This window comes from Aulonocara sp. 'chitande type north' Nkhata Bay, linkage group LG3 (assembly GCF_057382095.1).
Source record: "Aulonocara sp. 'chitande type north' Nkhata Bay isolate Kocher_YH1m ecotype deep benthic linkage group LG3, A_spYH_male_GT1.1, whole genome shotgun sequence".
Classification (NCBI taxonomy): Eukaryota; Metazoa; Chordata; class Actinopteri; order Cichliformes; family Cichlidae; genus Aulonocara; species Aulonocara sp. 'chitande type north' Nkhata Bay.
The window spans coordinates 71,182,830-71,199,870 of NC_141346.1; the positions used below are offsets into that span (position 1 = coordinate 71,182,830).

A 17,041-nucleotide genomic window follows, 5' to 3' on the forward strand; every position below is an offset into this window, starting at 1 on the left:
CTGTTGGACTGCAGGAGGGGGAGAGTTCCCCGTTGTGAGTTGGTCCCACTGCCTTAGTAAACTCTGCTGTATGTTCAGTGAGTCACGTAAACAATCACTAAGCTTATTCACCTCAGTTCTTAACTCCACCACTTGTTGGCTAAGGCTAGGAGTCACATTTTCAACTATCTGGCACATAGGTAACGAGGTAAGTTCCATGTCTGAGTCAGAGTCGTCTGGGCAGTGTGCCATTGCGATTTCAAAAAAATTAAGCCGCTCCAGGGCACAGCGCAGTTATTGATATAGCAGTAAAAGAGTCAGTTAGGTCAGACTAGAAAGACAAAACTGCAAAAATGCGTTCAAGATTAAATTTAGAAAAACCACATATAAAATTTCGCCCAACAACTGAAATTAGACTGGAGCGATCAGAACCATGTTATTACAATAGCATGTCTGCAACACTAGAGCTCAATGCAAGATTAGTTTTAAGTCGTTTCGTTATACTGAGCCGAAGACCAGCACCAACGGTTGTAGTCGGCCAAGCTATCACTTACATGTGCTACAGTCAGTCTCAGCAGAGGGAAAGGGGAATGAAAAGCCAGCAGAAATGTTCATGTCCAGGCTCTCCACAGAAGAATTAATCCTTAGAAGACGAAACCAACAACATATAACAAATCCACGGAGTCCATTCGCGTCGCGGAGTCAGCTTCTCTCTTTTTCTTTCTCCCAAGCGGAGCAGCGGCACATCACGGTATCCAGAAATTAGTCGGGTCCAACCTGAGCTGAGGCTGCGGCCATGGCTGGAGAAAACGTCCGAGCGTCCGCAAAACTGGGGGGATTTCCGAGACAGTTCACGTGCTAGAAGAGAAGAATCCTCGGCGGGATGCAAAAATCGTCTGAAGTCCAAGGGGAAAAAGTTCGGGCGCCAGTTGTAACGTGCAGTGGAGATGAAGCCAGCCGCGGAGGTGTGCAGGTGGATAGCGAATGAGCAACAGCTTCTGACTTTCCAAAAAGTACTCATTTATTTACAATATCAAAAATAAAAGTGCTACCTCTACCACACATTACTAAAGAGCACACTAGTCCGCGTACACACGGGAGCATCCATTACAGGAGGAGTGCGAAGAAGAACAAAAAGGGGGTGACACCAGTCGTGAGACAGGAGGCGCCGCCATGTGGTGATACACTGCATTACAATAGCAACTGTTACAATATAAATATTGTTCTGAGAGGCTTTTTGTTGGTTGAGTCTGAAATTGATTGTATGTACAATTCATATCCTTATAAAAAGGCAGAAATATGGTGTTTTATTAATAAACTTACATTTATGGATATAAAATAGCTAAAAGTATTAACAAATATTTTATAAAAAAAACATTTATCATTCTTCCTGGGGAACTTAAAGAAACAGAATAAAACATTTTCCATCGTAAAGAAAACTCCCTTAAAATATGGACAATAACAAAACTGCTAAATTCTTCCAGACTCTCTGTGTAGAGGAACCAAAAGAGATGTGCCACAGTTTCTGGATGATCCCCACAGAAAGTTCAATTAGTATTTATGTCTCTTTTAAATGTTACCATATAGTGACTGGCTGGGTCACATTTATGAAGAATTTTATATGAGATTTCCTTCACCTTGTTCACAATTAGATATTTATGGGATCATCCAGACTGTCTTCCAGGTGATATCTGGAATATGTCGGTTCCAGTAAGATATTCTATATATGGGAGAGACATGATATCTTCTTGGAATAAACTACGTATTCTCTTATTGCTGTTACCAAGTTCCTGTGAAAAGCAGATTTTTCCCACTGCTGACTCAGCTGGATCAGGGAGAGTGACTGAGGCAGATATTGAGCTGTCAGTGTTTTTATATAACATTAAAGTCCCTGAGGGTATGGCACCAAGCACCATTGAGAATTCCCCAACACTGTTTGACAAGTTTGACGAGCATCTTGACTTTTGGTCTTTGGATATTAACAGTCCTGGGCATGTGACTTCTTGTTTAACAGAAATGTTACAGAGAGCATTTGCAGTGCAGCCTTTAATTGCTAGTAATTCACATTTTTTTAGATTTCGACATAAAGCAGATGCCTCAGAGAAATCACTAATAACACTAAGGGCTGGACGGATTTGATTTGCATTCTTCAAGAAGAGTGTGGTGTCATCAGCTAGCTGGCTGATGATGAGCTCCTTATCAGCTGTGCTGATTCCTTGTATAACAGGTCAAATCTCGGGGTGGAGTCTTAATCATTTTAATTGAGCTATTGCCATTCGTGTACAAGGTTTTGATAGCTTTACAGAAAAATGCCAAATTTTTCCAAAGAGTGTAAAATAAATTGATGTTCAATTGTATCAAAAGCCTTTTAAAAATCCAGGAAGAGAATGAAGCTATAGTCAGATACCAAATCAGAGTAATCAAGTAGATCTAAAACCAGTCTCATGTTCTTAGAAAGGTGTCTGTTTCTCATAAAGCCTGATTGTGTCTCATCGATAATTGTGTCCAAGAACTCTTTCATTCTGTTAGCAAGTACTAAAGCCATAATCTCATAGTCATCATTGAGCAGACAGATGGGTCTCCAATTATCAATAAGAAGTAAGTCTTTGTTTGGCTTTGGAATAAGTGTTATGAGACCCTGAGTAAGAGTAGGAGGGAGGATGTTATTCTCTACACTTCCTATGAAAAGCTGCAGTAAGAACGGAGCCAGGAGATTAGAAAATGATTCATAAAACTCTGCAGTTAAACCATCTGTGCCGGGAGATTTGTTGGCCTTAAGTGCAGAAATAGGATTACAAACGTCCTCCACAGTCAGAGGGCTGTCACAGTGACTTCTATCTTCCACAACAATAGTTTTTAGGTTTTTAATATTATTGAGAAACAGCGTTGAGACATATATATATATATATATATATATATATATATATTCTACTTTTCTAAATGATTGACTATTTCAATGGAGAACCTAAATGACACGGACCCGTGTTTGTTATTACATATCTCTATTTTGAATGTGACAAGTCTATCATTGCCTGTTATTCATAGGTATTAACATAGTTTTTGGCCTTTTTTTCCTCTATAACAGTTAATTGACTCTTTACAGTGGCCTGCTATGGTTAATAATAACATGTTCAGTCATGAGTGAAATCAAAGCTTTTCTTCACTTTAGCATTTAACATTCCCAACAATATAATGTGATACCTTAATTAAAACACAGCTAATAAAACACAATTTTCTTAATGCAAACATCAGTGACTCAACATTAGCAACCAAAGGGTTCAGTCTGCAGCTCACACTCATGTGAAGCTACAGCCTCCCCCTTTAGTCTCTGTCATCCTTCTGCTCCTGCACAAACAAAGCAAGACAAAACCTCCACCCTTCTTCTACAGGCTGGGTGAATTGTTGTGGACATTCACTAATCCTAAAGTCGGCACCGTTTTTGTCTCAGTATCAAGTCAGTTAAACTTTTAGTCGTCAGTCCGTCACAGTCCAGTCACATGCATACATCCACACACATTCATACCAGATATTGCTGATAATGGAGTATCAAGCGCAACCTATTCGAGGCTCCATCACCAGCAAGATGACGTCATCATTTTAAAGGAAAACAGCTCCTTGTTTTTGGACTGGATTGACTCGCTGCAATCCTTTTAGGCTCAGGACTTCTCATGTGATCAATGTCACATATAAGTGAATTTCTCCCAAGCCCATTATAATCATGGAGAAAAACACTTTGCCACTGTTTCCAGTAAGAATATTTTATAGCGCTTTAAAGTTCAACCTCTCAGGTCTGGATTAAAGAGCTGATTTGTTAAATCGGGAACTCACAAAATACCAAAATATCACCACCGGTGGATCACACCTCTCAGATGTTCTTATCTCAGTGCACTGTAACAAAAGCACAAACAAACGCAACCAATAAAATACTAATAAAGTAACAAATACTGGGGCCCATTGCAAACATGTCCAAGCATAAAACCATCTTTCTCTCTCTTAGAGAAAGAAAACAATCCAAACCTCACTGATAAAATCAACCTAGTGTCAAGCAAAACCCAAAAATCAACCAAAACTTCACCAGAAAGTTTTCCTCCCTCCCGGGACAATATTGTGCAGGAATACAGGCACTGTAACTCCTTTTGCACTGACAAAAACATGTTGGATTTACTTGATTCAATAGTGGACACTGGTTGCACACAAAGGTTTTGCTTTGGCAGAAACTTAAACAACTGAGTTAAATCAACACAACCTTTTCATATTCAGTAAACCTGCATGTTGTGTTCATAAAACACGATTGAAACATGTTCAGATGGAGTAAGTTGAGCTCCTGGAACATTTTAATCCTTCAATTGAAATTGAATGGGTCTACAACAACTACCATCCTCCTATCTCTATCCTGGTTGCAGCAGGGCTGGGAAATAACCCTGAAGTGATAGGTTACCAGGCAGGGTACACCCTGGACAGCTCACCAGTCTATCAGATAGAAACACACAGCCGTTTACACTCATGGATAATTTAGCCCAGGACCTTCTTACTGTGGAGCAACAGCACTAAGCAGCATGCCAACAATGGAGGAAATACAGGAAAGCTATGATTTCCTGTATTTGAGGCAGAATTCTTTTGTTCTTGCCCTTGACAGGTTAATCCACAATAAATAGCAACAGCATGCATGTGGTGTGTGTGTCGTTGTCTGCCTCTTATAACTCCAGTGATTTTCCTGTAGTTTGAAATCTTATGCGGTGTTGACACAATAATTTGTTGTAAACCAGGAAATTCCCAACTGTGGTAGAAAGCACAGCTTAGCCTTAGCAAATGTTCAAAGAAAAGTCGTCACTTCCTGATTTCTGCTTCACTGATAAATATTGTCACACTGGGGTTTTTGCAAATGATATCAGTGAGCACTGTGTGGCAGCTGGAGTCAGACAACTGAAGCTCCCACAATCAAGACCACAAACAGCTTTCAAAGGAGATTTGAAGCTTTTCTGGCAGCAAGCTTCATGATTTATGGGACTGGAACTGGAACAGAAACTACCTGATCACCAATGGTGAGCTGGCATGGAATTATTTTTATGACATTTTATCAAAGTTATAAATAAGCATGCCCATTAACACATAGTGAGTGAGCATGTTGTCTTCCCACGCAGTGAACAGCGGACGCTAATGTTTTTGTCACTTTTTACAGAGTCAAACTCAAAGTAAGGTCAGTGCTTCCACGCTTTAAACGCTGCACGCTCACACTCTCTCCACACTCGATAGATTATCCATTGTTCATCTGCACACAGCTGCGGTTTTAGTAACGCAGTAACGCAGCGTGCTTACGGGAAAGTAACAGTAATCTAATTACCTTTTTTGCAATAGTAATCCCTCACTTTACTCGTTTCTTGAAAAAAGTAATGGGATTACTGCCCATCTCTGGTTGGAGCTGTGCACTTGTGGGTTCCACCTTGTGTACACGTTTATCTTTGCTGTGTGTACTTGTACCTCTGAGTGGAAGCTGAACTCTTGAGTTCGAGTATCGAAGCATCAGCTGTGACGTTAAAGTCCAAACAGGTCGTTCATTTGACGTGCAAATGAACGAAGGTAACGCCGTTTTCATGTGGATGTGTCACTGAGACACTTTCCACATCCACAGCTCACAAAATGGGAAAACTATAGAAGTATAACAATGAAGAAGTTACTATGTTACGGGTCCCAAGGATGAAGACCTCGATGACAAATATGTTACCTGTAAAAGCAGGTGAAGAGCAGAGTAAGGAAGACACGATGCGTCTCTGCTTTCCTCCAGAACGTGTCTGAGTCTGATTTATTTCACACAAATAAATGCTATAAAACACTAAACATGAGCTTTCAATATACTGTTCAGCTGGTTCCTCATTCACATCAATTACATTTACTTATTTCACAACATCAGTGAAATATACTCTTTTTAACTGGTTCAGTTTCTCAAGTTCACACTTCTTTCCATAACAGCTACATCCTTTTATCATATCAATAAACACATCACATTGTCTTCTGCAGTGTCTTACTGGCTAAACAGTTCTATTCAATAACAGCATTGGTAAATACATTACATTTGTTCCCTCCAGTAATTAACTGGCAAAATCACTATTTAGTGCATCATGAAACACAGCTTGTTGAATCAACCCATGAATGCCTCTGTTAGCTACACAGAGTTGCTCAGAGTGCTTGTGTTACACTAGCTAATCTACTCAGTCACTTTAACAGAACTATTAACATTCACATCTCACAGAACTGATTTGATTGGAGCATTACAACACGTTTGCACAGAGCATAGGAGCGCACTGACTCTGCTTCACGAGCGCTCCACCTAACGAGCGGGCTCGCGGTGCGGTCGCGCGGGACACTCCTCTGGTTTTCTCCCGTGTTTACATATAAATAACTTTGGCGGACCGCCTTAACTCTCCCATTCACATTAACGTGGGTAACCATGGTGACAATAAACAACATTTTCGGTGCGAGCACCGTGTACCGACCTGTAAAAGCAGGTGAAGAGCAGAGTAAGGAAGACACGATGCGTCTCTGCTTTCCTCCAGAACGTGTCTGAGGAAGCAGCAGAAGGTGGGCTCCACTTACTGCACCCCGAAACCCCGGAGCAAGCACCAAAGTTCCGCCCTCACTGCTTTCTAACATAAAATGAATCCCTGTTACATGGATTTTCTATCCTCTTAAAGAAACTGAAAATAAATACATATAGCAATGAAAAATGTCCCGTTACATGAGTGTTTTACACAAAATAATATTCATGTGGTCATTCCCTCACAGGGGTGCCACAACTACACTGCTGTTTTGACAGAGACACAGTGTGTTTATCTAACTTGGCTGAAGCCAAAGTTCTCCAGACAAATTCAGTCTGTTTCTGCCAAGTGTGAACTCACTGGATGAGCGCCAGATACACAGAATCAAAAAGGGATAAATTACTTTTCTTATGTCATGTTCCCGTCACAAACTGGCTCAAGGAGAGGGGAAGCAGGAGTCCACAGATGAAATGTTCCTATAAATAAAGTGGAATTTATTCAAACTTTACCAAAACTTCAACACATCAAATACAAGCAGCTCAGCAGGGAGTGGATGTGTGTTGCATGTGCCAGGTGGATGCAGAGAGAGGCCAGGGCCACGTTCAAACCTGAACACGCTGCACAGTGTTTTGTTCCATTTGTTAGGGATGAATGAAATGCTTCCTTGAAAGGATGTGTGCAGTCACCAGTGGGCGTGGAAGCATGTGCGCCCTCATTTGGTGGGTGTGCAAGAAAAGTCATCCTGTCACACAGCAATGCCTACATAAATCACACCACTCTGCTTAAAATAATAATGTTTAGTGAAGCAGGTGAAGCAAAGGGCTGCTTTTAATAGGCTGGGAGACCCAGGTGTGCTGCTTTAGCTGCTGAGCCTCTTATGACAGAACAGCGGAGAGTGGTAAGAAGGGAGGAGGGGGTCTGGCTGTGTTTGTGAACAATAGATGGTGTAACTCTGGGCATTTCTCTATCAAAGAGACGCTATGCTGTAAGGACATTGAGCTGCTAGCGGTTAGCATGAGACCGTACTATCTACCACGAGAGTTTACACACGTGATTATGATAGCTGTGTATGTCCCGCCCTCTGCTAACGCTGCAGCAGCCTGTGAGGTCCTGCACACTGTAACCAGCAGACTCCAAACACAGCACCCTCAGGCCCTTTTCCTGATCTCTGGGGACTTTAAAGATGATGTAACCATTTAATTATGGTTACATAATTAATTATGTAATTAATTATGCAAAATGCAAAACGCTCAGCTGTGTCTCCAATCAAAGCTCTGTAACTTCAGAGGTGATGTTCATATGTTGACTAATGGTTTTCTTTCATTTTTGATGTACTGCAGAATATTTGTATAAAATCCAGGCCAGGAAAATCTCCTTCATGTGTTTCTGTGTTTTGTCTTCAGCTACGTTGACACAAAGGCCTCTGCTGTGACGCTCACACCTTTGATAAAGTCTGGAGAGTGTCAGCTTCCTGTTTATAGATACAAAAATATGTAATGTTGTGAACTCTGGCCGCAGCGGCGCAAGAAAAAGGAGAATTACGGGAAGCACTCACAACAGGTAAAATCAAAATAACAAAGTAAAGTAGGATAAAATAAAAACCAACAAAAGAACAACACAATATACTTCCCCGTACTGTTACTGCTAACCTCTGTTAACCTAGTAACTCTTACCTTCTAACTGACAGCTGGTCAATAAACGAGCTCCATAAACGCTCCATATTCACCTTTACATGGAATATAAAGGGAAAAGAAGAAACACAGTGCTGTGTCAGCGTTAGACATATAGATATATCCTTGCTTTTAATACATTTGAAGGTGGGTGGGAGAGGTGCTTCTCCGCGTAGTCTACGGTCTCTTTGGGATGGGTAAAGCTTTTCCTCACATCACCGTGGGTCACTAACAGCTTTGCAGGGTATAGCAGTCTGTACCTGACGCCGGTCATCCCACGTAGTCTTCCTCTCATATTTGCAAATGCGGCTCTGCGTTTCCAACAGAGGGAGGGAAATCTGGGAGGATGTTTATTTTAAAAACCCTTATACATCAGGTTCTTGTTCTCTGCAGCTTTCAGCAGAATTTCCTCACCAATGTGGTAGTAGTGCAATCTCAAGATGATGGGCCGAGGAAGATGACTTTGTTTGGGACGCTGGCGATTCACTCTATGTGCTCGATCGATGAGTGGCTTCTCCTCGAGAGATAGCGCCTCCGCCAACAGGTGTGAACCAACTCAGTCATCTTGGGTCCCTCTGTGCCTTCTGGTGTTCCTGCAGTTCTTAAATTATTCCTCCTGGAGTGCCTCAAGAGCTCCACATCTCTCATCTAACTTCTTTACCTCCGCAGACAAACGCTCCACAGTGGCCTGGAGAGTGGCGATGGTGTCAGAGTGGTTCGAGGCACAGTCCTGCAGTTCAGTCAAAGTGTTATCATGCCTGGCCACGTCGCTTTTTATGTCCGAAATTGAGGGCTGTATGCTCTGGTTCAAGGATGATATCTCGCCTCCTATGGTGGTAGAAATCTCTAATATGCAAGTGTCCAGTGCTAGTTAGTTAGTTCTAGTGGTTAGTGGGGCTTTATTTGATGATTCTAGTGTGTGTTACATTGTTGTCATATTGTTGAGTCGCAGAGCTGTACAGTGTTACAGTTTCTGTAGAGTCTGGTATAAGGAACTCAGATCCCTCTGTGAATAATGTTCACTGAAACTGATCTGTAGTTAATGAACTAGTCAGGATTTACACTAGAGAACGTTTCTGCCATTACATGGCCTGTATTTGTAGAGCGCTTTACTCGTCCCTAAGGACCCCAAAGTGCTTTACACATCCAGTCATCCACCCATTCACACACTGGTGATGGCAAGCTTGTAGCCACAGCCACCCTGGGGCGCACCGACAGAGGCGAGGCTGCCGGACACTGGCGCCACCGGGCCCTCTGACCACCACCAGTAGGCAACGGGTGAAGTGTCTCGCCCAAGGACACAACGACCGAGACTGTCCAAGCCGGGGCTCGAACCGGCAACCTTGCGATTACAAGACGAGCTGCCAACACTTGAGCCACGATCGCCCCACATATTGTTGTCTTTTGTTGCAGACACCAAGTGTTGAGATCCTGTCTCAACCTCCTACATTCTTCCAGCAGGTTACACATTATTTTTTGTACTTGGAATCAAATATATGTGTCAGTTGGGCCTAGTGCAGGGGTCAGCAACCTTTAACACCCAAAGAGCCTTTTGGACCCGGTTTCCACGCAAAGGGTCAGGGTTCGGGAAAACACTGGGAGCCGCAAATACTTTGTGACATCTAAAATGAAGATAACACTGTGTATATTGTTTTTACCTTTATGCTTTGTGTGAACAACTACAGTGTGTTGCTTATGAAATCCATGAAGTGCTACAGAGAAAATTACATTTGATTTATGTAATGAACACATTTTGAGCTCTTAAAGAAATATAACAAAGGAAAGCTGAACTACAATGATCCATGTAGCAAACACAAACTGTTATATCGCCTTTGGGCTTTTGGAGCCTTGACCTGACTTTTAAAAAAAGCGCGTTCATGCAAACATCGTCGGGTCTGCCGTGATATGTTTACAACGGGACTTCTGCTCCTGAACCTCTGCGCACAGTGTCTGCAGGTAAGGTAACTTTATTTATACCCAAAGGCAAGGTAAATTTGCTTTACAGACAAATGACAGCATTTGACATCCCTTTAAAAACACACATACCTAGTAAATATATAAAACTCACTGTGACACATACTTTAATATTTCGAATCAAAAACAGTTCTTATTTAATTCAGTGACAGCAACGGGGACAAAGCTGTTTTTATAACGCTTTGTCCTGCATCTCGGAAATAGAAACTTCCGTCCTGAGGGAAGAAGCTGAAATTCACCCCTTAGAGGATGGGAACCATTTTTAAGGATTGATAAAGCCATCCTCTGTACCTGCTCAGAGTACAGGGAGGCTAAACAAGACTGTGGCTCACCTATCAGACGACTGGACCATCTCACTATCTGATTCAGAGAGTTTTTCTCTGTGACAGAGGTCTGACCGAACCATGCCACCAAACAAAAGGATAAAACAGACTCAATAAAAGAACGATAAAACAAAGTTAACATTTTTTGGTCAATGTGGAAATGAACAAGTTTCCTAAGGCAATAAAGGTGCTGGTGACCCTTTTTACAAACTGATTTGCAATTTTGATCAAAGTTCAGTTTTTCATTGATTATGGTCCCAAGATATTTATATGATTGCACTTGCTCTATTTTCTGACCTTTAATTAAAGTGACTCCGTGCCCATTTTGTTGTTTCCTAAAATCAACAACCATGTCTTTTGTTTTAGATATGTTCAGCTGGAGATAAGACTCCTCCCACCACTGAACAAAGTCATCAATGACTGGGCCGTGGTTAGTTTCACCCTCTTTCAGTAAGCTGACAATAACAGAGTCATCTGCATATTTAATAATGACCCTGTTTTCATGTCTGCCCTGACACATGTTTGTATAGAGAGTGAATAATAAGGGCGATAGGACGCAGCCTTGAGGAGAACCTGTGGAGGAGAACACTGGGTCAGACAGAACCCCATTTATTCTCACTCTTTGTGACCTGTCAGTTAGAAAATCTAAAATCCAGCCCACCAGGTTTTTCCTGATTTCAAACTGTTCTAAAAGTCTTTTAATTAAAATATGGGGCTGTGTTGTATTAAAAGCCGAAGAAAAATCAATGAAAAGAAGTCTTGCAAAAGTCCCTTTACTCTCTACATGTTTAAGAATCAGATTTAGTAAAGTCAAAAGTGCGTCCTCCACTCCTCTGTTGGGCCTGTATGCAAACTGCATTGGATCCAGCTGACCTTCAGTCTCTTCATAATCACATTTCTGATGATTTTTTCAAAGACTTTCATGACAACTGAAGTGAGGCAACAGGCCTGAAGTCGTTTAGATTTAGGGACAGGAACCACGACTGCTTCTTTGCAAAGAGAGGGCACATGTTGTGTTTGCAAGGATTTGTTAAAAATAACCTGAAATATAGGACTGAGTTCATCAGCACAAGATTTAATTAGGCGGCCACTAATATTATCAGGACCTGGCTCTTGTTCACATTGACTGTATGAAAGGCCTTTTTAACATCGCTGAGTTCAATGATAAAGTGCTGAGTATCTCTCAGTTTCTGTTTCAGTTCCCAAATATCCTCGCTGAAATCAGAAGAACTAAAACGAGCAGAAAACATGTTTAAAGCATTTGAAAATCTCTGTCTGAATTAAAACATCTAAAATGACCTGACTGCTGCTCTGGGGATTTTGAAACCCTGATATGGTTTTCATACAAGTCCAGGCAGACCCAAAAGTTTTTGCAGCAAATTTGCTTTCAAGAAGGTTTTTGTCTGTTTTGCTTTCAAGATCTCGATTTTCATTTCCTTGGTAGCTGTCTGAAAATCGGTAACAGCCCCTCTTTAAAGGCCTGTCTCTTTTTCCTTAAACAGGATTTGACACTTTTAGTGACCCATGGCTTATTGTTAGCGTAAATTTTAACGCGCTTACGGGGTATAATCATGTCTTTACAAAATACTGCACAGGAGCTAGTAACATCCACCAAAGCGTCGAGATCATCTCCACAAGACTGAAGACGGGGCTGTACGAAGTCACTTTATCTCTACAGGACTGTAAGCTGTCGTCTGTGAGGCGTGAGCGTGTTTGTTTGAACACAGTTCACGGTGGAGAACAGCTGCTGACATAATGTGGATCCCAAGATCCATAACTGGCCTACCTGGGGCTGAAAGTCTCCATAAATGCAGGCGTTTCGGCGGCTACACCGGCTTCCACGAGTGTGACGCTTATTTTGAGAAAATAATAGAATATAAATGTATTTTTCTATTTCAATATCACAATAATCTTCCAATGTAGAACTACAAGTTAAAAAAGAACTAAGATAAATCAAATCCACTTCAGCTAAATACTTCTCATTTATTTCCATCTTACATGCTGTGACTGCAGCCATTCCCACATCTCTGTGAATGGGACTCATGGACATGGATCAGTGGTTGTTGATCAATGGTCCTGAGAATCTGCATAATTAAGATGAAGGAACGGAGCTCCCAGCCCATCGTTCCTGCAGCTGCTTTCAGTCTTTATGCAAATGTCCTGTTTGTAAGACTGAAACCTGCAGCTGAGACTGAAGACGTCACCTGATGATGACGACACGTTTCTCCCACAAAACGCTGCGTCCAGATGAACAGAAGCAACAGACTCACTTTCCTGGATGATTGAGATGCATCAAGACTTCATTGTGTGTTACTTCTCATTCAGCACAGACACATTATTCCTGTTAGGTCATGTCAGCTGTCACTCAGTACAAGCACAACTGTGAACAACACAAACTTCTCTTCAATGTGTCACAGAAACACTAAGTGTGAGAGCCTGTATGACACACAGGACAGACTGTAAGCTCTGCTGGCTGCACAGCACTTTGTAGCAGTTTTCCAACATGTCCTCCACCCGTGATGTCAGTGGTGGGACCCCAGTCACAGCACTCAGCACCACCTCCTTTAAATGGATTTTATAGCAGTTCCTCCCGTTACTCGGTGCAACGCTTCTTAAATGTGTTTTTGCAGGATAAAACACAGCAGGTGGTGTAGAGAGGACGTCAGCTGACGGAGCAGAGGGAGGCAGACTGTGGATAAATGACAGAGTGAGAGGAGAGCAACCATGACAGAAGCACAGGTGTGGCAGATAGAAGTGGCTTTATAGACACTTATTGTCAGTCCTCGTGCATGCTGTGGAAATAAGTGTCTGTGTCATGAGGTGACATGTGAGCTTATCTTTGGTCAATAAAGCTGAACGACCAGTTTTCACTTTGCTTGTTACGCTTGTTTAGTGACGTCTGGGTTTCTGTGGAGCCCGAATTTTGATGAGTTCTGGTGAAATCATCTGAGATCATCTGAGCATCGGTGAAGAGTCAGCAGAGAAAGTGTGGGACAGAAGTTTGCTTTGGACACATGGACTGAAATCAAAAAGTAACAAACAGGATTTCCAATGGACAGTATGGAGAAGTGAAAGTACACAAAGGCTGTGCTGGAACACGTGTGTTACACTTTTTGACAGCTGAGAACAAAACACAATATTTTGCATCATCTCTGCAGTGTCTCTTCTTTCCTCTGCTGTTGTGCTTTTAGCTCCAAACTGTTTCAAATGGTTTGTCAGCAAGCTGACCTCTGACCTCTGCAGTACTAACTCCTGACCCGTACAAAGAGCGGGCGTTTCTGACCTTTGACCTGCAGCTGTATGTCTCTCAGTCTCAGTTCTTCTCTCCGTCACTGATGGAGCAGGTGTAGTTGCTGCTGACAGTCAGTCGTTTGTTTTCTCAGAGTGAGGCTGAAGTCTGAACTGTTCAGAGCATCAGGTCTCATCAACGTGCGCTGCTGTAACGCCGCTTTGTCCTCTGAGATCACCAGGTATGAAACCTGAGTGCTGACAGAGCAGCATGTTCCCCCTCATTCACCTCCACCACCACAGCCAAGGCATGCTGGGAAACTGAGGACACACAGACGGAGAACTGAAGTGTCTGCTGTGTGTTCATCTCAGAGTCCTCACAGGTGACACATTAGCTCCAGAACACCAAGCCAGGTGTTTGAAGCCTGACAGGGATTCTTCCCATCCAGAGGGAGGATTTAGCTGCACAACAATGAACATTAGTGTGTAGTTTAGAAACACAGACTGTGCCTGCACTGCATCTAGTGAAGAAAAGTGTTACTGCCAGAGAACGAGGCTCCTTTAAAGCAGCTGATATTAAGGTTGAAAAATCAACAATAAGCTGATGTAATCAACGTTTCACAAAATGGTCAGCAGCTAAAATCTGGAGCCGTTCTTTGGTGGTAATTAACAGTTTGTTCTTGTTAGCTAATTATGTCATTAAAAGTAGCAGCAGAAGCCTTGTGTTGAAAGCCCATTCACTCACACATTCACACAGTATGTGTGTGTCTGTGTTACACTGTGGACATCCCTTCTGTTGGAGCGCCATCTTGTGGCAGGTTTAAGAAATGTTCTTCTTGTAAATCCAAACTGATGCACCTCCATAGCAGACTGTGGAGGCTTTCAGTGACATGAAGACTTGATTTATGCTGTCATATTCTCCTGTTACACAAAGCACAGCACGCTGAACATGGATGAACTGAAACTCCCAGCATCTGACTGAGGAAAAGCACAAATCATTCTCACACTGACTCCTGCTTGATTTTAGATTTGCTTTCAAATCCTCACACTTTCATATGAAGCACTAAATGGGCTCCAGACTGTTTATCTCAGCTTCCTGTCAAACACACTGCTGCTCACACCGAGGCTCAGTTTACTCCTCCAGCCTGGCTTAACCTGCTGTCTGTTAAAAACAGTCCCACACTCCTCTGTTTAATCCTTCTGATCAGACTCTTTGATTTTGTATTGTTTTTACCTGAAGTTGTGTTTTTGACATGGTTCTGTCTGTGAAATAAACCTCACACACACACTGCTACAGTCCTTCATACACTTAGAAACGAAGCTGCTCCTTTCCTCAGTGCTGACACATAAAGAAGAGTTGGTTTTATATCCAACACGTCTCTGTTCCAGAAAACAGCTTCAGCAGCCTCTGAGTCTGAACTTGGAGTTGGTTATAAGCCACAGGCCTGTGTGCACAGCAATGAGGAAATATAATGCAGTAAGTGAAACATGGATGTGTGGAACAGATTATCCCAAAGGTTGATTCTGTTCATCTGGACGTTCTCAGTGAAACATTTGGTCTCTCGGTCAGGTGACTCCTTCAGTCTCAGCTGACTGCAGCTTTACAAGCTTACAAACAGCACATTTGCACAATGACTGAAAGCAGCAGCACCTGATATATATGATACTAATATAATACATATACATATATAATCCATACTAATGATGAAGGAACTGAGCTCACAGTCCATTGTTCATTCAGTGAACTACTCAGTTTATTTTGGGCCTCAGAAATGCTCACTCTGTTTGTACATCACTGTCAGCAATAGACTCATTCTGCTGTGTGGACAGGAACACATGTGACATCACTTCCTGTTTGTTTGTGACTGAAGAAGTTTACAAGGAATCATTTAGAAGAGTTTCAAACATCAACTGATTGAATCCATGAATCTGAAAACGTGTTTGTGAGTGAAAGAGACAGACATGTACAGACTGAACTATCTGTTCAACAGTCAGAGTGTTTCTGTAACAGGAGACACTCTTTACACTCCACTCAGCACAGGGACACTGAGGCACCAGGAGACCAGAACATAAACCCAGGATAAAGAGTTTGAGTGAATGTGGTGTTGAAGGTGTGGAGGTGGATCAGAGTGTCAGAGGAGACTCTGTAGAAGGACAGAGTGCCAGCAGGACAGTCCACATACACTGCTGCTCTGTTAGAGACAGAGGAGGAGGAGGAGGAGGAGGAGATGGATGTTTGACTCTTATTGTGCCAGACAGACTGAGGACCATCATCAGAGCAGATCAGACTCCAGGACTGATCATTTCCTCCAAACAAACAGTCATAACTGCTTCCTTTCCTTCTGATTCTTCTGTAACTCACTGATATAAAAACGTCTCCTCTCCACTCGACCTCCCAGTAACAGCGACCAGTCAGACCATTTCTACACAGCAGCTGATAAACATCAAATCTGTCTGGATGATCAGGATATGACTGAACCTCCTCCACATGTGTCACCTTCCTGTTGTTGTCAGACAGTTGGAGCTTTGTGTTCACTGTGTTTGTGTCGATTGTGAGTTGACAGGAATCTGATGGAGAGAACAAACACAATCCAGCTGCAGTTATTGATCCATCATCTGTTCATTGATTGACACTTTGATGATGATGACTCCTGACATGATGAAGATGGTTGAATGTGTGCTGCTTTGTTTTCATGAATCCCATTAAAAACACACTTACACTTCCTCAGACCTGGTCTCAACCATCGGACTCCAGCAGGCTCCACCCTGAAAGGAGGAGGGGGGTCAGAGCAGCACAGTCAGCATGCACACATGGACATTACATGGCTCTCACACACACACTGTTACACACTGAGCTCAAAGCTCGGCTCCACTGTTTTATTCAAAGAAATCTACATTTATTTATCAGCACATTTAAAAACAGCTTGAGCCAAAGTGCTGCACAGAGTAGAGAGAAAATAGGAAACATACACAGTAATGACTATAAAGACTGGTCAGGATTGAAAGCTACAGAGTACAAATGTGTTTCCAACCGGCTTTTAAAAATGTCCAGTGTTGGTGACGACCTGATGTGAAGGGCGACTGTTCCAGAGTTTGGCTGCAGCCATCGATAAAGCTCACCTCTGTTTTTACGTCTAGTTCTGGTCAGAAGCTGCTTATCTGCAGACCTGAGGGCTCCACTTGGATTCTTTTGTTAAAGAGAGATAAGATGGAGCCAATCCATTCACAGATTTAAAGACAACCAGATCTGGAAGTGGATTCTACCACGTACTGGTAACCAGTGGAAAAAGCTGGTGATGGGTCGTCTAGCACAGACCCACCGCTGGAAGCAGAC

The 17,041-nt window shown here is 42.4% G+C and overlaps 1 protein-coding gene across 5 annotated transcripts in view; it reads right to left on the minus strand.

Annotated features, from left to right (window-relative positions):
• Positions 1–14,336: 14,336 nt before the first annotated feature.
• Positions 14,337–17,041, minus strand: part of LOC147336918 (protein NLRC3-like) — a 1,139,417-nt gene continuing 1,136,712 nt past the window's right edge. For all 5 annotated transcript variants that reach the window (XM_086287122.1, XM_086287108.1, XM_086287134.1 and 2 more), the window contains 2 exons: positions 16,427–16,473; positions 14,337–16,275 (listed from right to left, as the gene is read on the minus strand). In XM_086287122.1, the coding sequence (XP_086143248.1) occupies positions 15,740–16,275; positions 16,427–16,473 (583 nt within the window). In that variant the 3' untranslated portion in view covers positions 14,337–15,739. The remainder of the gene's footprint in view (positions 16,276–16,426; positions 16,474–17,041) is intronic.